Source organism: Chiloscyllium punctatum, chromosome 7, assembly GCF_047496795.1.
Source record: "Chiloscyllium punctatum isolate Juve2018m chromosome 7, sChiPun1.3, whole genome shotgun sequence".
NCBI lineage: Eukaryota > Metazoa > Chordata > Chondrichthyes > Orectolobiformes > Hemiscylliidae > Chiloscyllium > Chiloscyllium punctatum.
Window position 1 is genome coordinate 108,822,009 of NC_092745.1, and position 21,221 is coordinate 108,843,229.

At 42.1% G+C, this 21,221-nt stretch overlaps 1 protein-coding gene across 2 annotated transcripts in view; it reads left to right on the forward strand.

Moving 5' to 3' along the window:
- Positions 1 to 1,916: 1,916 nt before the first annotated feature.
- Positions 1,917 to 21,221, forward strand: part of c7h1orf210 (chromosome 7 C1orf210 homolog) — a 70,005-nt gene continuing 50,700 nt past the window's right edge. Inside the window, exons 1-2 of one of the 2 annotated variants that reach the window (XM_072574562.1) lie at positions 1,917 to 2,000; positions 16,562 to 16,683. In XM_072574562.1, coding sequence (XP_072430663.1) covers positions 16,582 to 16,683 — 102 coding nt within the window. In that variant the 5' untranslated portion in view covers positions 1,917 to 2,000; positions 16,562 to 16,581. Of the gene's footprint in view, positions 2,001 to 2,124; positions 2,408 to 16,561; positions 16,684 to 21,221 lie in introns of those variants that run through there. The other variant, XM_072574561.1, reaches the window with a different exon arrangement.

Here is a 21,221-nt window from a genome sequence, read left to right on the forward strand (position 1 = left end):
CTTTCCGATAGGAAGGAGACCAGAATTGCACGCAATATTCCAACAGTGGCCTAACCAATGTCCTGTACAGCCGCAACATGACCTCCCAACTCCTGTACTCAATACTCTGACCAATAAAGGAAAGCATACCAAACGCCTTCTTCACTATCCTATCTATCTGCAACTGCACTTTCAAAGAGCTATGAACCTGCATTCCAAGGTCTCTTTGTTCAGCAACACTCCCTAGGACCTTACCATTAAGTGTATAAGTCCTGCTAAGATTTGCTTTCCCAAAATGCAGCACCCCGCATTTATCTGAATTAAACTCCATCTGCCACTCCTCAGCCCATTGGCCCATCTGGTCAAGACCCTGTTGTAATCTGGGATAACCCTCTTCACTCTTCACTACATCTCCAACTATGGTGTCATCTGCAAACTTACTAACTATACCTCTTATGCTCGCATCCAAATCACCTATCAAAGACATGCAATATCTGTTCCTTCAACCAGCTCCACATTTCGATTGTCCCCATCCTCTGTATTTTGCTGCCCCATTCTATGCCTCCTAAATCTGGCCAAATGTTATTATAATTGCCCTTCCCCCATCCATAACTCTTGCCCTGCGGCATGTACCTATCCCTTTTCATCGCGAAACTAAAAGTAACCAATTATGGTCACTGTCTCCAAAGTGCTCACCTACCACTAAATCAAACAACTGATCTGGCTCATTACCCAGTACCAGATCCAGTGTGGCCCTCCCTATTGTTGGCACTTCGATATACTGTGTCAGGAAACCCTCCTGCACACATTGGACAAAAACTGATCCATCTGACATACTAGAGTTATAGCATGTTCAGTTGCTTACTCGCAAAATCGGTGGCTAGCGCTAAAGTTCTCCAAACAGCAATTTCATTTCAGTACTTACCTCCATGCAGGCTCTGCAGGCCTGTAAAAGAAGGTGTCTAATGGCTTAATCATTTGTAAACAAGATAATTTGATATGGTGATTGGAACTAGGTCCAGTGGATATCATTGACTATGGCGTCCTTGATTGGGGTTGTTAACCTTGATCAAACAGGGAGTACTGGTTGACAGATATAAACAGAAGATTCGGAGAGTCTCCAACCTCCAGAGACTGGCTCTGAGTGTGCTGGTCAGAGCCCTGTATTGTGTATATGTAAATAAAGGATGACTTGGTGTTGGGATACTGGCCTCTGCGCAGTTATTTCACTTGATACAGTTTTATATGGGTCTAAAAGGGTTAATACTTGATTGAGTACAAGGGAATCCCTGCACTGACTGTTTTTTTCCCCTTTGAACAGTCACCCACCTTTCTTCGTGCTTAGGAGTAATTACTTCCTGTAACTCTTATCTATCACAGATTCTGCCTCCCAAATGATCCAAAGTTCATCCACCTCCCACCCTAGTTCCCTAACGCAGACTTGGAGGAGCGAGAGGTGGGTGCACTTCCTGCAGATGTACTTGGATGGGGGTATCCCTCACCTCAAACATCATGCAGGAGGAACATTCCTCTCCCTGCACTGCCATCCTGCTATTGGGATGATGCCATGAAGACTTGATCAGAATAAAGCAGAATGTTGCAGGAGACAGACCTGGGGCTTGAGTGCTCCCAACAGCATTGTTTTGTAGGAATGTAGGCCATAAATAATCTGCAAAAATGGTGCCATAATGCAATAGTCGCTATTCTGTTTATTCAACAAAGTCCTTCTAGTGAATTCAGAAGGGTAGATATTCTAATGCATATGAGCCAACTTTGGGCTTGAGGAAGCTACACACAACTAGCAGTATGGCAATTTAAAGGTTAATTCTGCAATGGCAGAATGATTTTATTCCATTGTAGATGATATAGTGAAAAATGTTGGGCAATTGCATTCCTCATAAAGAATGTAAAGTCCGCCCATATTTATACTGTCACCAGAAAAACCTGATCTGTCTCTCTGTGCTGTTTACTGTTGTCTCTTTATTGTGAGATTGAGAAAACCTATGGGTAAAGTTTCGCAGGTAAGGCAAGATAGCAACTCTGAACCGTGACACCGATTCACCAGGAAACTATGCAAATATAAGCAGTCACAGTCCTCACAGCTTGGTTAGATTTCAAAACGAGCATTGCTTTCAGTCACTAGGTGTTAAATAACACAAAACTGATTGTGTGTATGAGACCATAGATTCTTTTAGTTCACTAACTCAACAGTGAATGAAAAGAAGCACAAAAAGCATTTGATTTGCTTGTTTGGTTAAAGATTAGCCAATACTTATACTGCAAAGATCAGTAACTGCACACGGTTTATAACCTGGAGAAGGTTAACATAGGCTGCAACCTTTGCACTGTGGCACTCCCACATGACAGACACTCCGAAGAGAGAAACAGCAACAAGAAACCAGACTTTTTAAAATTAAATATCGTTCAGGTAAGAGATTTTATCTCCGTCAACTACAGTATTCAACGTTTTGGTCACACAAGAAAGGGGATAATTATCTCCAACTTAAACATGTCGGGATCCGTCGACAGGGAAGTAATGGAGGAGTGTGTGAAGGATGAAGTTCCCTTCAGACAAATGCAGAAGGTTGGAGTTCAGTGGCTTGATGTTGGTGTACTGGACTGTGGTGTAAGAAATTTCTGGGGAGGAGAATGCAGGAATAAATAGGACAAAAATACAGTGTGGGCAAATACAGAGTAAAACCAAGAGTATGTGGGTAAAACAAGTATTAGGTATGAAGTTAAGCAATTTTGAGTACGGGTATATAGTACACTGGATTCAAAACAGGAGGAACTGACAAAAGAGTCTGCATATTACTAATTCCTTAGCTTGCTTTTATCTCGTACAAGATTACACTGATATAAAGTTGAGGATTACCCATCATGCACGTTCTTCACTTAAGTCTGGCACCAACTGATTAAAGAGACCAGCAAATTGAAATTGGAACTATTTGAGATTGCCATGAGAATATACCCTGTTGCACTTCAATTCTGGCTTTGAATCATTTGCAATATTTGAGCAGTTCCTCTTTGTGAACCATCAAACAGAAAGACAAGATGGCATACTTTTACGGTGAGAGGAGAAAGATTTTTTAAAAAGACATGAGGGGCAATTTTTTTTTACATAGATTGTTTTCTAAGTGCAATGAACTACCAGAGGAAGTGGTGGATGTGGGTACAATTACAATGTTTAAAAGATATTTGGATAAGTACGACTAGGGATCTGAGCAAAGCGCAGACAGGTGGGACTAGTTTAGTTTGGGATTATGGTCAGCATGGACTGGTTGGACTGGAGGGTCTGTGACTCAGTGGCTGTTGCCAAGATAAGTGCTCCTTACATGTCACTCTGAAATTCTGACTTTGAAACTTCTAATGGCCACCCTTCACTATAAGATTGGTAATACATTTGGCCATTAATAACTGGAATTGAATAGAGCAACAAAGCTTTCATGGAAACTGACACGACCTGAACATAAAGTTTTAACAACTGCCTGGAAATGTAGTTGTGCCTGAAACTGGGTGCACCAGTAGCAGAGCACATGTGCTGCTCATATTTGTTCACATGATCACAGGAGCCATGTTAATGCGGTGCTGCCCAGAAAATCACATGCCTGTTTCGGAGCACGGGAAATTGAGCTTCTCTGACACCACATTGAGGCTGGCAGCACCTTTTACAGGGGAATAAATGTGAGAAATGCTGAAAATACTCGAGGCCTGGCAGTATTTGTGGAGAGATAATCTATGAGTGGAATCTCCCTCTCCCAAAAGTGCCAAGGAAGGTGGCAGGAAAGGCAATTAATAACCACCTATGGGCTACCATATGCAACCACTGCATATGAGAATCATGCCAACTATTTGAAATGGGGAGAGAGCAGGAGATTGGATCAAGGTCGTGATGCTTATTTAACAAGTCGGTGCAGGCTCAATGGGCTGTATGAACACCTTCTAAACTGTAACACATCTGTGATTCTATGATGAGTAAGATTAAGTGGTTTGTCTGCTGGGGTTTCACTTGGGGAGGGTAGGAGCTGTTTCCAAAGTTGTGGTGATCAGGAGTACAGATGGGACTTGGGGAATGGCTACTGAACTCCAACCTTCTGACTTTGCCTCTGACTTCGTCGCTACTGGTTCTTCCTGCAAAAACTCCCCAACCTGGGACTGCCCCCACCCCACCAGCCAAATCTTGCCCACTGCTCCTGAACTTTGAATAGATTCTGCAGAACCCTCTCTAATGGACCAGGCCAGACCCCCTCAAAACATTTCAACAAGACAGCCCAGACCCTAACTTTTCTAGTTGTTTTAAGCAGTTATTCTGGATATTCAAGAATGATGCAGCTGGTCCAATCACTCAGTTTTAAACAAAACAGAATTTATTTACAGACTACTGAATGAAATACGAAAAAAACACCATGGGATGGCACGGTGGCTCAGTGGTTAGCACTGCTGCCTCACAGCATCAGAATCCCAGGTTCGATTCCAGCCTCGGGTGACTGTCTGTATGGAGTTTGCACATTCTCCCCATGTCTGCATGGGTTTCCTCCTGGTGCTCTGGTTTCCTCCCACAGTCGATAGATGTGCAAGTCAGGTGAATTGGCAATGTCAGAATTTCAGAATGACATGTAAAGAGCACTTATCTTGGCAACAGCCATTGAGTCATAGACCAACCAGTCCATGCTAACCATAATCCCAAACTAAACTTGTCCCACCTGTCTGCGCTTTGCTCAGATCCCTAGTCATGTACTTGTCCAAATGTCTTTTAAACATTGTAATTGTACTCACATCCACCACTTCCTCTGGTAGTTCATTGCACATAGAAAACAATCTATGTAAAAACAAATTGCCCATAGTGTTAGGTGCCTTAGTCAGAGGGAAATGGGTCTGGGTGGGTTACTCTTCGGAGGGTCAGTGTGGACTGGTTGGGCCGAAGGGCCTGTTTCCACACTGTAGGGAATCCAATCTAATCAAAAGAGAACTGAATTTAGAATAACAACCTATCTGAAAACCTAATCCACTCTATCGCAACTTAATGATGCTGTTCCAAATACTTGTAACATCCCCATAAATAGCCCCTTGGCAAGAAAAGGTAAAATCAAACATAGGTTCTTACAGGACAGAGCGAGAGGATCAGCATGGAGCTGTTTATTTTCCCAGCAGCTGTTTCTCTGGGTTCCCAGTTAAAATTGGATAGCAGCTGTAACCCAGTTTGCGAAACCAAACCAAATCCTGAATTGAGAGAACTGGCCACTCTCCTTTCATTGTGCAAGTGTTTAAAAAAACTTAAAAAGAATTTCAAGCACCTATTTCCAGACATATTGGAACCTTTACGGCCCCTCTGAAAAAAAACCAAGAGCAACATAACCTTGTTAAAGGAGCAGCATCGTCACAACTCCCACTTGCCTGGATGGGTGCAGCTTGAACAACCCTCAAGAAGCTTGACACCATCCAGGACAAAGCATCGCTTGATTGGCTCCACATTCAATCCCTCCACCACCGACGCTCAGTAACAGCAGTGTGTACTATCTGCAAGATGCACCACAGAAATGCATTAAAAATCCTTAGACAGCATCTTCCAAACCCAGGACCACTTCTATCTAGAAGGACAAGTGCAGCAGATACATGGGAATACCACTGACTATAAGTTCCCCTTCAAGTCACTCACCATTTTGACTTGGAAATATATCACCATTTCTTCACTGTTTCCAGGTCAGAATCCTGGAATTTCCTCCCTAATTGCATTAAAGATCAACCTACAATATGTGGACTGCAGCGGTTCAGGAAGTTAAAAATCACACAACACCACGTTATAGTCCAACAGCTTTATTTGGAATTACAAGCTTTCAGAGCACTGCTGCTTCGTCAGGTAGCTAGTGGGGCAGAATCATAGGGCATAGAATTTATAGTAAAAGGTCAGTGTCATACAACTGGTGATGTAATGAACAAACCAAGATTACTGTTAAGTTTTTAATCACTTGGACTGGGTTGCAGATTTTAATTCATTAATATGTAAATCCTAGAACTTCTTTCAAGTCACATCCTCAAGATAACTTAAGGTACAATCAAAAAACAGTGACATCTTAGTTCAAAAAATATATGATGTTAGAATCTGTCTGTATCCCAACCTTGAGTCAGACTGGTTCTATCTCAAAAGTAGGAATTGATCAAGTGCCACATGGACTGACTGCCTACAGATTGTGTGCTTTTTGAACAAAACAAAACATAATAGCAAATACAAATCTGCAAAAGCAAATTCACCTCATAGTCCTATTTGCATGTGTGCATGTGTGTGAGAATGGGCACCTCAGTACCTCACTCTACTGCAAGCCTATTGATAACCTCACAATGCTGCAATAGCTTCGACTCTAAACATATTAAAACAGCCATCCCCTACGGACAAGCCCTACGCATACACAGGATCTGTTCAGATGAGGAGGAACATGACACTCACCTGAGTCGCTGAAGGTCACCCTCATAAGAACAGGACACGATGCTCAACTCGTCGATCACCAGTTCTGACATGCCACAGCGAGAAACTGTAATTACTTCGTTAGGAGGCAGACACAGGAAATAACTAATAGGGTACTCTTCATCTTCCAATAATTCCTGGGAGCAGAGAAACTACGCCACCTTCTTTGCAGCCTGCAACACATTATTGATGAGGATGAGCACTGTGCCAAGATCTTCCCTACGCCACCACTTTTCACCTTTAAACAACCGTCAAATCTTAAACAGACCATTATTCACAGCAAACTGCCCAGCCTTCAGGACAACATCAACCACAAAACCATACAACCCTGTCAGGGCAACCACTGCAAGATGTGTCAGAGTGTTGACACGGACACTGCATGAGACATGGAGACACCAACCACCATGTACACGACAGGTACCCATGTAACTAGGCCAACGTTGTCTATATCATACACTGCAGGCAAGGATGCCTCAAGGCATGGTATATTGATGAGACCAAGCAGATGTTACAACCACAGATGTGTGGACACTGCACAACAATTGCCAGACAGGAATGTTCCCTCCCCACCAGGAACACTTCAGCAGTCAGGGACATTCAGCTTCAGATCATCCTCCAAGGTGGACTTCAGGATACGCAACAAGGCAGAGGCATGAGCATAGGGTGATAGCCAAGTTCTGTGCCCATGAGAATGGCATCAACCAGGATGTTTGGTTCATGTAATACTACAGGTGACCCTACTACACTATATACTCACACACACACTCTTACTCACAATCACACTCACACACTCACACAGACCCTCTCTCATAAACATGCTCTCTCTCGGACACACACTCACTCTGTCACTTCCCCTGTCTCTGTCACTCCCCCTCTCTCTCTCCCACCGCTGCCCCCCCTCCCTTCCTTCCTCACATGCACACACACAGGCACACACATATAAGTCTATGGGGTGAATCTGCATTTGCAGATTTGTATTTGCAGATACATTCTATTTTGTTCAAAAGCACACAATCTGTCGGCAGTCAGACCATGTGACACTTGATCAATTCCTAATTTAGAAATAGAACCAGTCTGACTCAAGGTTGGGATACAGACAGATTCTAACCTCACACTTTTAATGCATTTTCTGAACTCCGATGTCACTGCTTTTTTTAAAACCTACATATTAATGAATCAAAACTTGCAACCCCATTCTAACTGATTAAAGACTTAACAGCAATCTATCTTTAGGAGAAAGTGAGGTCTGCAGATGCTGGAGATCAGAGTCAAGAGTGTGTTGCTGGAAAAGCACAGCAGGTCAGGCAGCACCTGAGGAGCAGGAGAATCAATGTTTCAGGCTGGAACTCTTCATCAGCCCTTCCTGATGAAGGGCTCCGGCCTGAAACATCGATTCTCCTGCTCCTCGGATGCTGCCTGACCTGCTGTGCTTTTCCAACAACACACTCTCAACAGCAATCTATTTTTGTTCAATACATTACATCAAAGACATTTTGATCTTTTACTATAAATTCTGTGTCCTATGACCCTGCCCGACTAGCTACCTGAAGAAGGAACAGTGCTCTGGAAACTGTTGGACTATAACGTGGTATTGTGTGGTTTTTAACTTTGTCCACCAGTCTAACACCAGCACTTCCACATCACAGTTGAGGAAGGCAGCTCACCACAACCTTCTCAAGGGTAAATAGGGATGGGCTATAAATGCTAGTCATTTAGTGATTCCCACACCCCATGAGTGAATTAATACAAACTTGGACCCTAAGATGGCACTATGATGGACTGTGGTTGCTAACATCAGATTGGCAGGTGCTTCACATAGGGTGAGTCATTGCTGATCCAGGAACCCATGTGCTGAATATCTACTAGTTGACCACTCAAGTGTCTAATAGGCACAAGATGGGACTAGCTCTCCAATTGTCAGGGTGGGAGGGAGGAGTGCAGGGTGTCCTGCATGTTATTGCACTCACTTAGCACTTTAAAAAAAACTGGAAAATTTCACTTTGAGTTAACTTTTCAGATCTGTACACTCTTCACTGGCAAAAGGAAAAATCTAACAGGTTTTGACCTTGTGAAAGGGAAAGGCTGGAAACAGGGACAAAATAGATAATCTGTGATAGAATGGAGGGCAGGAGAACAATGGATTCAGGGTCATCAATATGGAACCAGTTCAACAGGAGCAGTTGAATCTAGTTGACAACCAAGAATTGGGAAGCAGTTGTAACAATTGATACCAGTCGTTAATGGGACAAATTATTGTATAAAAATTGTGCCGACGTAAGGAATTTCAGATCAGCCATGATCCTATTAAATGGCGGAATAGGCTCAAGGTGTTGAATGGCGTAGTCATGTTCCTATTTCCAAAGGTCTTAACTCAGATTTATAACATGGTAAGTGCTGCCTTAGGAAGTGTCCTGAGACAATTGCCCTTCCCAGTACTGTTTTTACGCTGTTGTTGCAGGCAGCTTTTAAATATTCAGCCCAAGTCAAAGTCCCTGTGTCGACGACACTAATAACTATTACCCAAATATTTGTATTTCTTGACTAATGAGGAAAATGTTCATGGCTTTCCACAACCACCCAATCATACCTTATACCAGGAGGTCCTCAGATCAGTTCACCAAAGGTGGTAAAGAAGGCAAATGTCCGGTAACCAGCCCAATGACATGGCAGTTGTGTGGTTCAGTGATCTCACATGTGTGATTAAGGTGAGTGCATCTTCACATCACCTCTCAAACCTACCAAAGCACCGATTTCTCATGCGACTCAATGCAACACAACTCAATTACTCATCCAGGTGTACTGAACACCTGTGCATTGCATTCACAACCTCCATTTTTCTCTCTCTCTCTCTCCCTCCCTCTCTCTCTCACACACACACACACTCAACTTCCACTGTTGCCAATCTCAAATCTATCTTCCATTGCTTCCACACTACTCCAACTATTCACTGAATTGTGACGACTCCACCTGCACAGTTGAAGAGGGGAAATGATGCTCTGTATCACGGGGCTGGATGTTTACATAGGAGATAGGAGCAGTAGTTGGCCATTCAACCTCTCGAGTCTACTCCAACATTCAATATGATCGCAACTGATCATTGAGCTCAATGCTCTAATCCTGTGTCCATCCCTGATCTCTTCAAGAGCTATATCTACCTCCTTCTTAAAAACGTAATGTTTTGGCCTCAAATACTTTTAGTGGTAGTGAATTCCATGGGCTGACCACTCTCAAGATGAAAAAAATGTCTCCTCATCTCTTCTTAAAAGGCCTGCTCCTTATCCTTAGACTATGACCCCTGGTTCCGGACTCAGCCGCCATTGAGATAATTCTTCCTGCAACTAACCCGTCTTACCTTGTTAGGATCTCATAGGTTTCTATGAGCTTACCCCACTCATTCTTCAAAACTCCAGAAAATATAATCCTAACCAATTTAATCTCTCTTCAGTCCTCCCATCTCGGGAACCAATTTCATAACGCTTCACTGTACTCCTTCGATATCAAGGGGCGGCACGGTGGCACAGTGGTTAGCACTGCTGCCTCACAGCACCAGAGACCCGCGTTCAATTCCCATCTCAGGCAACTGTCTGTTTGCACATTCTCCCCATGTCTGCGTGGGTTTCCTCCGGGTGCTCCAGTTTCCTCCCACAGTCCAAAAGAGTGCACGTTAGGTGAATTGGCCATGCAAAATTGCCCGTAGTGTTAGGTGTAGGGGAATGGGTCTGGGTGGGTTGCTCTTCAGAGGGTCGGTGTGGACTTGTTGGGCTGAAGGGCCTGTTTCCACACTGTAAGTAACGTAATCTAATCCTTTCTCAGATAAAGAGATCAAAACTGCACACAATATTCCAGGTGTGGCCTCAATAGTGTGCTGTATAATTGCAGCAACACATTCCAATTTCTGTACTTGAATCCTCTTGTTATGAAGGCCAATGTACAGTTTGTCTTCCTTAATGCTGCTTCACCTTAGTTTTTATTTTCATGCATTTACCCACTGCAACATCTCTGCATCCTCCTCACAGCTCACCCTTCCACTCAGTTTTGAGTAATTGTAAACTTGGAGATATGACACATCGTTTTCTCATTTAAATCATTAGCATAGATTGTGAAAGCTGGGATCCTCATACTGATCCCTGCTGTATCCCTCTAGCCACTGCCTGCCATTCAGAAAAAGACCTATTTATTCCTATTCTTTATTTCCCATCTGGTAACCTGTTTTTTAAAAATCTATCTCAATACACTAGCCCGCATCTTAGTTTTACACAAGTGCCATCATATTAGAGTCATAGAGATGTACAGCACCTTCGGTCCAAATCGTCGCTGACCAGATACCCTAACCTAATTTAGACCCACCTGCAAGCACCTGCCCAAATCCCTCCAAACCGTTCCTATTCATATACTCATCTAGATGCCTTTCAAATGTTGCAATTGTACTAGCCTCCACCACATTTGACACATGCACCACCCTCTGCATGAAAACGTTGCCCCTTAGATCTCTTTTATATCTTTCCCCTCTCACCCTAAACCTATGCCCTCTAGTTCTGGACTCCCCGACCCAGGGAAAAGACTTTGCCTATTTACCCTTTCCATGCCCCTCATGATTTCATAAACCTCCATAAGACCATAAGACCATAAGACATAGGAGTGGAAGTAAGGCCATTCGGCCCATCGAGTCCACTCCGCCATTCAATCATGGCTGATGCGCATTTCAGCTCCACTTGCCAGCGTTCTCCCCGTAGCCCTTAATTCCTCTAGACAACAAGAACCTATCAATCTCGGCCTTGAAGACATTTAGCGTCCCGGCTTCCACTGCACTCCGTGGCAATGAATTCCACAGGCCCACCACTCTCTGGCTGAAGAAATGTCTCCGCATTTCCGTTCTGAAATGACCCCCTCTAATTCTAAGGCTGTGTCCACGGGTCCTAGTCTCCTCGCCTAACAGAAACAATTTTCTAGCATCCACCTTTTCAAAGCCATGTATTATTTTGTACGTCTCTATTAGATCTCCCCTTAATCTTCTAAACTCCAACGAATACAATCCCAGTATCCTCAGCCGTTCCTCATATGCTAGACCTGTCATTCCAGGGATCATCCGTGTGAATCTCCGCTGGACACGTTCCAGTGCCAGTATGTCCTTCCTGAGGTGTGGGGACCAAAACTGGACACAGTACTCCAAATGGGGCCTAACCAGAGCTTTATAAAGTCTTAGTAGTACATCTCTGCTTTTATAAGGTCACTCCTCAGCCTCTGTGCTCCAGGGATAACAGCCCTGGTCTACTCAACCTCTCCCTATAGCTCAAATCCTCCAACTCTGGCAACATGCTTGTAAATCTTTTCTGAACCCTTTCAAGTTTCACAACATCCTTCCAATAGGAAGGAGACCACAATTGCATGTAATATTCCAAAAGTGGCCTAACCAATGTCCTGTTCAGCCGCAACATGACCTCCCAACTCCTGGACTCAATATTCTGACCAATATTGCTAGACTACCTTTTTCAACTCCTTCCTTAACCTTATCCCTGAATCTATCATGAAGCAAAAAGCTGTAGGGCAAGGTGTGACCATGGACATTTTCCCTTCCTCTCCACTCCATGTTTCCTCTTCTGCTTGTTAAACCGTCCATCCACAGCAAAGACAGCAACTTCAACAAAGAAGTCACTTGCAGCCATAAGTCAGATGCAGGAGGTGCACATAGTATATTACCCATTACAAATGGGTGGCAACTAGGCCAGAGAGAAATAGTGGGTCATGTGCCAGCTCGCTAGGGGGTGAGATCACAGTTTGGATCGGAGCTGAGGATTTTGATAGTGTAGCATTCAGGAGCATACAGGTGACCATGTGGTTATATGATAGGGGAATCAAGGGTCATGGGTAAATGCACTAAAGTAGAATTCAGCATTATCAGGTCAGCTGTGATCTCATTAAATGGCAGAACAGACTCAATGGGCTGAATGGCCTACTTTACCTCCTGAGTTTTCTGTCTTTATGTATAACAAGAAACTTTGCGTATTGGGAGGATGGCTCACTGAATAGCTTCATGTCACACTCAAGGAGAATGGAGGAATCCAAGTCCAGCCTGGCAAGAGGTTTTGAACAGGACTTGGAGACCCTCATTTTGAGTTAGGAAGTGGTGCTTAATTCAAGACTACAGTCAACTGTTATGTGGTGTCTTGTATCCACCTTCCATGAAGGGGAGCCAATGAACCTCTGGGTGCTGCAGTGAAATGTTCAGATGCTGGTCATGAGATCCATGGATCTGCTGGCAGCAGGTTCTGCTGGAGCTTCCTCAGTGCAATTGCAGTGCTCTGTTTGATGTGTAGGCTTTCCAGCAATCTTTGCTTCAGCTTCATGCTACTTCACCAGTGTCCTCATCAATACCCTCATCATGACCAGACTCATTCTGTTGTGTAACTCAAGCTGGGTTGATGGAGGTTACACAGTTTAGTTACTATTACAATGCAAAACCAAGTCACCTCAAGTTCTGCTCCTGGATGTCATGAAGATTCCTGTCTGAGTGGGGGGGATATGGAAGTGTAGGGGGCCTTTAATGGAATGCCTTTGTCCTCCTCCTTCTCTGCTGCCTCACTATTTGAGTAATTTCCCACTGAATTTTCTGTAGTCTGTCCTGCTCATGTGGCTGATCTAAAGACACTGTAACCAAAGGTCACACATCTGGGTCACCTTTGTCTCCCCTGACAGTGAACAACAGCTCTTAAAAAAAAAGATTTAAAACATAAAACACAAAGCTTCCATAAATTTGGCTGAAGCAATCGAAAGCAAAGAACTACAGATGCCGGAAATCTGAAACACAAACTGACAGTGCTGGAGAAACACGGCAGGTGCACTGCATCTGCAGAGAGAGAGAGCAGAGTTATTTCAAGTCCAGAGACCTTCCATCCTAATGTAATGGATTCTGATGAAGGATTATTGAGGTCAAAACATTATCTCTGCTTCTTCTCTCTCTCCAGATGCTGCCAGACCCTGCTGAGTTTCTCCAGCACTTTCAGTTTCTGTTGGCAAATGTTACTCAAAAGCACCTGATTTGCTACTTGTTGACAAGTAAATTGGGGAAATGCTCATCTTGCAGCTGAACACATGGGGCAGGATTTTCTCCCAGGTTTTGGGTCACTACATCCTTCAGACTGAATGGAAGTTCTGAGCTCACACCCTCCAGAAACCAGACTGGGGTGCCTAAATTGTCATGTCCATGCTTACCATCCTAACTGGAAAAGATTTGGGATGGTGATAAGGAGAAGGCAAGACAATGTGGTACAGTCAATGGTACTTGGCGGTCCCAGCAAATTTTAAATGTGGGTGATATCCAGCCATTTGGTCTGGCCCTTGCATAGAGAAAGAAAATACTGTCTTGAGGTACAGAGTTTCTGGGACTTCTCAGAATTTTCACTACCCAGCGAACAGGGAGCTATCACTCCTGTTGTCTGAAATGTAAGAATCCATGGCAACCTTGACAGTGATAAGCTTTGCAACTACCTGATAGCTTGAGATTGTCTCAAATGATTCCTAGCATAAAACTAAAGGACACTCAGTAGTTAATAGTCTGCAAATAGATGGCAGTTCCAGCTGATAGAATGGCAAATGGCTCCTACTTGTTAAAGTCATGTTTAATAATAATATCCTCAACAACAAAGTAGGGGAAAATGCCAAATTTATATTCCACATTGTTTTGCAGAACAATAGTTTCAGTCTTCCTCCCCTTCCCCCGCCATGAGAAAAAATGTCTCAATTTATTTACAGTTGGAACATGGAAGGTTCTGGCTCTGGCAACTGCAAGATCTAACCTGTAGTGCACTGGAATAATATTTAAGAGTTTGTTGGCTGCTTTCCACATCAGGACTATGTATAAACAATGAATCTACTACCTTGTGACCACTACCAAAAACTCAAAAAGTCAGGAAAGGAAGTGCTGTTCTTTAGAAGCCCATTCTCTCATGCTAGCCAATACATGTTATCTAATATTAGATCAAAGAAGGGCTTGCATTTATAAAGCACTTTATACACAAGGAAGTACTTGTTAAATTGTTTTGTTGTGATGTAGAAAATGCAGCAACCATTCTCAGCAAATTCTCACAGATAACAATGTGACATGACAAGCTAATCTGTTTTTTGTGATGTTTTGTGGAGTAAATATTGGCCAGGAGACCAAAGGTAACCATTTAAAGGAAGATTAACATGCTGGAATCAAAATTTTAACTCCTTTTCTCTCTACACTGATACTGCTAAGTTTTTCCAGCCTTTTCTGTTTTTATTTTACACCAGGGATAGCTCTCCTGATTTTGTTTGAAATTGGGATCTGGGGTCTATTGCATCCACTGACCAGGCAGCTGGGTTCTTATTTCAAACTTTGGCTAAAAGATGGTACCTTGCACAGGTCAATGCTCCCTTGAGAGAACGTTCAGCATTCACTGGAGAATCAACCTTGATCTTTGTGCTCATGCTCTGGAGTAGGACATAAACGCAAATCCTTATGATTCAGTGGCTGATGGGTCACTAAGTGAGCTATGGAATGATATGTCATTGACGTGGTATTAATGGTAATGGTCAGATTGAACAATTAATTTCTGTTGCTTTATTTGAATATTCATGTTATTTCAAAACTTTATTAGTCAGACAAGAAGATTGTTGTTACGCAGGTTAGATTATATTTTTTATTATTATAAAAGAACTAATTCCAGAGGAGGGGAGGGTGACTGCCTTTGATATTAATGTTGGCTTGGACTGAGCGTGGCATCAAGGATTCCCATCAGTACTCGAGTCAATGGGAACCAGGGGAATAAACTCTGTACTGGTAAGAGTCATACTCAGCAGAAGGAAGCTGATTGTGAGTGTTCAATGTCAGTCATTTCAGCTCCAGCTCAAGACTGCAGGAGTTCCTCAAGTGCAACCATCTCCAGCTGCTTCATTCATGACCTTTCATCCATTATTAGATCCAAAATGAGGATATTGGCTGATGATTGCACTATTCATGACTCCTGAGATACTCAAGCATCCATGTCCAAATGCAGCAGGACCTGGCCAATCTTGAGCTGTAATGTGGCAAGTAGCATTCATGCCACACAAATGCCAGGCAATGACTATCTCCCACAAGAGAGAATATAGACACTGCCCCTTGATATTCAATGCTGTTGCCATCACTTAGTCCCTCACAATAAGTACTTTGGCTACAAGAGCAGGCCAGCAAATAGGAATCCTGTAGTGATTAACTCCCCAAACTCTGTCCAACATCTACCAGGCACAAGTCAAGAGTGTGATGGAATACTCTTCACTTGCCAGGATAAGTAGATCTCCAACAATAGTCATGAATCTTGTCGTCATCCAGGACAAAGCTATCCACTTCATTAGCACCGCATCCGTTAACATTAATCCCCTCCACCACTAATGCACATTAGCAGCAGTATTGTGTGCCATGTACAAGATGTACTGCAATAACTCACCAAAGATCCCTAGACAGCACCTTCCAAAGCTATAACCACTACCAATTACAAGAACAGCAGATACATGGGAAACACTGCCCCGACAAGTTTTACTCCAAGCCGCACACCACCCTGTTATAGAAATATTTAGCTGTTCTTTCACCATTGTTAAGTCAAAATACTGGAACTCCCTCCATATTAGCATCGTGGGAAGACCTACACTGTTGAACTATAGTAGTTCAAGATGTCGTAGTATAGTAGTTCATGACCATTTTCTCAGGGGCAGTTAGGGATAGACAATAAATGTTGGCGAGCCAGCAATGTCCACATTCCATGAATTAATTTATTTCTAAACTCACTACTTTATTCCAGATTGATTCTATAACTGTCAATTGTTGTTGTACGAATAGATATCTGCACTTCTGATATGCAGATTATTCTAACAGCTGTAACACACAAAAGAAAAGTATTAGTGACATGACACTGATGTGCTCATAACTACATTAATACTGACATTAGCCTTCTAACAATCGTATGACACCAATTGGATTCTAAAATTAATTATGAGCTTATTATTTTTAAATCTTGGAATATTTGATCATAACAAAATAAATGCATTGCTTTTAAACAGTCAGACTTCTTATTGATTACTATGGGTGCTTGGATTAAAACAATTTGTAAACACATTAATTTATAGAAAAGACTCTGTGACGGACGATGTCAATAATTGGGCAGAAGTATGTTGGTTTGGTGCTATTCTCAGTGGGATGTTTGGTGGCTGTTATACAAGCAACAAGTCCTTGTGAAATCCTCAATCAGGTAAGTGAGATTGGAAGTCTCTGCCTTGTTAAATGTTTAAATAATTTGCACCAAATAATGAAGAATATTTTTGGGACAATTAATATATAATATATATTTTCCATATGGGCTCTTCTGACATCACATGACTAGCACAATTATGGTCAGAAAAACAATTATGATCAGAAACACAATAATGGTCAGAAACACAATGTCAGAATTGTAGTTACTCATCTAGACAGTATGGTATTTATGAATTATATTTTATACCTAATAGTGAAGTAAATTATTTTCATTTTAATCTTTGTATTATTTCCTCTCCTTTTACTGTATTGCCTTCCTTGCACTTACACCATTCAGCAGCAGTGAAGACAGAATGTCCTACTCTCAAATCTTTTTTGACATTGTCCATGAGTTCAGAGCATAGGAGCAAGAATAGGCCATTCTGTGCCTTTAGCCTGCTCTGTCATTTGAGATCATAGTTAATCTTATACCTCAATATCATATTCCCATATAATTCCCATATCCTTTGATGTCACTAGTAACTAGAAATCTATCAATCTCTGTCTTGAATTTACTTAACGACTAAGCTTCTACAGTCCTTTGCGGGAGAGAATTCCACAGATTCAGTACCTTTACAGTAAAGAAGTTCCTCCTTATCTCAGATCTAAATGGCTTCCCTTTTTTTCTGAGACTGTATCCCAAGGTTCTAAACTCCACAGCCAATGGAAACATCCACTCTGCATCGACTCTGTATATTCCTTTAAAAATTTTGTAATTTTCTGTGAAATTACCTCTCATTCTTCTGAACTCCAGAGTATGCACATTTAGCTAATTCAATTGTTACTCATTCGACAACCCCAAAATCGCAGGAATCTGTCTGTTAAAGCTTCCATTCCCTAGCCGAGGGAACCAGAACTGCACATCATACACCAGGTGCAGTGTCATCAGTGTTTTGCACAACTGAACCAAAAGGTAATCAAATTCTTTTGTGTTTGTCACCTAAATTTCCTCCCCCACTTTATTCTAGCTTTTAGCGATTTATATAAACATTTTCCAATCTCTCACCGTTTAAGAAATAATCTGTAACTGTGATTCTCCTACCAAAGTGTACAACCTTGCATATATCCACATTTTACTCCAACAGCTATGCTGTAGCACACTCACTCCATTTGCCTAAATTCCCCAAAGAGCTTTGTTGCATTCTCCTCGTAAATCAGCTTCACAACACATGTTGCATCATCTGCAAACATGGAAACACTTCAGAGGAAGAGTTTGCACATTTAACATACAGAAAATACAGAAGGTAGTCAATTAGTGGAATTCTTTATCACAGCGGGTTGTCAAGGCAGGGTTATTAAGCAGATTCAAGACTATTTGGGCGGCACGGTGGCATAGTGGTTAGCACTGCTGCCTCACAGCACTAGAGACCTGGGTTCAATTCCCACCTCAGGCGACTGTCTGTGTGGAGTTTGCACATTCTCCCTGTGTCTGCGTGGGTTTCCTCCGGGTGCTCCGGTTTCCTCCCACAGTCCAAAGATGTGCAGGTTAGGTGAATTGGCCATGCTAAATTGCCTGTTGTGTTAGGTGAAGAGGGGAATGGGTCTGGGTGGGTTGCACGTCGGTGTGGACTTGTTGGGCTGAAGGGCCTGTTTCCACACTGTAAGTAATCTAATCTAATGGAATAGATAGACTTTTAATCAGTAAGGGAATTGGGAGCTATGGCAAAAAGGCAAGAAAATGGAGCTGAGGGTTATCAGATCAGCCGTAACCTCATTGAGTGGCTGAGAAGTCTTGATGGACTGAATGACCTCCTTCAATCTTGAAGCAATTTAGCTAAAAATGTAAGATTCAGCTGATTGATATTGATTGTGAACAGATGGAATCCACTGATCATTATGGTACGCAAGTAGTCACAGCCTGACAACCTGAGAACAACCCATTTACTCTTGCACGGCTTACTGTCTGTTAACCAGTCCTCAATACAAGCTAGTATATTACTCCGAATCCCATGCACTTTAATTTTGTTTACTAACCTCCTTGGTGGGACTTTATCAAAAAGTTTCTGAAACTTCAAAAACACCCCATCCACCAATTCCTCTTATCAACTCTGCTACTAATATTCTCAAAAAGCTTTGTCACAAGATTTGTCCCACATGATTTCCCCATCATAAATCGATTTTGATTCTGTTCAAACAGAAAATTGTTTCTTAAATATCCAGTAACCACATCCTTTATATTAGATTGTAGTATGTACTGATATCAGGCTGATGTCTACAGTTCTCTAGTTTCTCTCTTTCTCCTTTCTGAAACAATGGGGTTACATTTGCAACTTTCCAATCTTCAGGATTGTTGCAGAGTTAGTAGAAATCTGAAAAATTTACCCCAATGCAACCAATATCTCTGGAGCAATCTCTTTCAGCACTCTAGGGTAGAGGTCATCATATCCCAGAGATTTGTCAAACTTTAGTCCCATTAATTTCTCCAATACATTTTATTCATTAATACTAATTTCTTTCAGTTCCACACTCTCATTAAACCCTTGGATCTTCATTATTTGTGGGAGAATTCTTACGTCTTCCTCTGTCATTTCTTTATTTCTAAATATAAATTATCTTGTCCTTCTATGCATTGGACTCACATTAGCTTTTTGCTAATCCTTCCCTTTTTTTTATAGAACTAGAAGCATTAACCATCCAATTCATGTTTCTTGCTATTATATATTTATATACTATTCTCTTTTGTTATGAAATACTTGATTTTCCTTTGTTGAATTCAAACATTCTCCCAATCCTGACTTACAAATATTTTGGCAATATAGCTAATACTATCTTAACTTCACTTGTTAGCCATGGCTGTGTCACTTTTTCTTTCTATATTTTTGTCTTAAAGGATTTGTTAAGTGTGTACAATAAAATTTTCTGATTCAATATATGAATATACCTACTAGAGAAGGTGCAAAACTTGACCTACTCTTGGGAAATAATGCAGGTCAGGTGACTGAGGTGTCAGTGGGGGATCACTTTGGGGCTCGTGACCATAATTCTGTTAATTTTAAAATTGTGGTGGCAAAGGATAGATCAGATCTAAAAGTTGACGTTCTAAATTGGACAAAGGCTAATTTTGACGGTATTAGGCAAGAGCTATCAAAAGCTGATTTGGGCCAGATGTTTGCAGGTAAAGGGACGGCTGGAAAATGGGAAGCCTTTAGAAATGAGATAATGAGAGTTCAGAGACAGTATATTCCTGTTATGGTGAAAGGAAAGGCTGGTAGGTGTAGGGAATGCTGGATGACTAGAGAAATTGAGGGTTTGGTTAAGAAAAAGAAGGAAGCATACGTCAGGATAGATCGAGTGAATCCTTAGAAGGAAATTAGGAAGGCAAAAGGGGACTTGAGATAGCTTTGGCAAACATAGTTAAGGAGAATTCAAAGGGTTTTTACAAATATGTTAAAGACAAAAATGTAGCGAGGGAGAGAATAGGGCCCCTCAAATATCAGCAAGGTAGCCTTTGTGTGGAGCAGCAGGAGATACGAAACAAGTATTTTGCATCAGTACTGACTGTGAAAAAGGACATGGAAGATTCAGAATGTAGGGAAGTAGATGGTGACATCTTGAAAAATGTCCATATTACAGAGGAGGGAGTGTTGGATGTCTTGAAACGCATAAAGGTGGATAAATCCCCAGGACCCTTACTGAGATATTTGTATCATCAATAGTCACAGGTGAGTGCTGGAAGACTGGAGGTTGGCTAACGTGGTGCCACTGTTTAAGAAAGGTGGTAAGGACAATCCAGGGAACTATAGACCAATGAGCTTGACGTCGGTGGTGAGCAAGTTGTTGGAGGGAATCCTGAGGCACAGGATTTACATGTATTTGGAAAGACAAGGACTGATTAGGAATAGTCAGCATGGATTTGTGCGTGGGAAATCATGTCTCACAAATTTGATTGAGTTTTTTGAAGAAGTAACAAAGAGGATTGATGAGGACAGAACGTAATCTATATGGACTTCAGTAAGACGTTCAACAAGGTTTCCCATGGGAGTCTGATTAGCAAGGTTAGTTCTCATGAAATACAGGGAGAACTAGCCATTTAGACACAGAGCTGGCTCAAAGGTAGAAGACAGAGGGTGGTGCTGGAGAGTTGTTTTTCAAAGTGGAGGCCTCTGAGCAGTGGAGTGCCACAAGGATCGGTTCTGGGTCCACTACCTTTTGTCATTTATATAGATGATTTAGATGTGAAGATAGGAGGTACAGTTAGTAACTTTGCAGATGACACCAAAATTGGAGGTGTAGTGAAGAGCAAAGAAGGCTACCTCAGATTGCAACGGAATCTTGATCAGATGGGCCAATGTAGCTGAGAAGTGGCAGATGAAGTTTAATTCAGATAAATGTGAGGTGCTGCATTACGGGAAAGCAAATCTTAGCAGGACTTATACACTTAATGGTAATGTCCTAGGGAGTGTTGCTGAACAAAGAGACCTTGGAGTGCAGGTTCATAGCTCCTTGAAAGTGGAGTCACAGGTAGATAAGATAGTGGAGAAAGCGTTTGGTATGCTT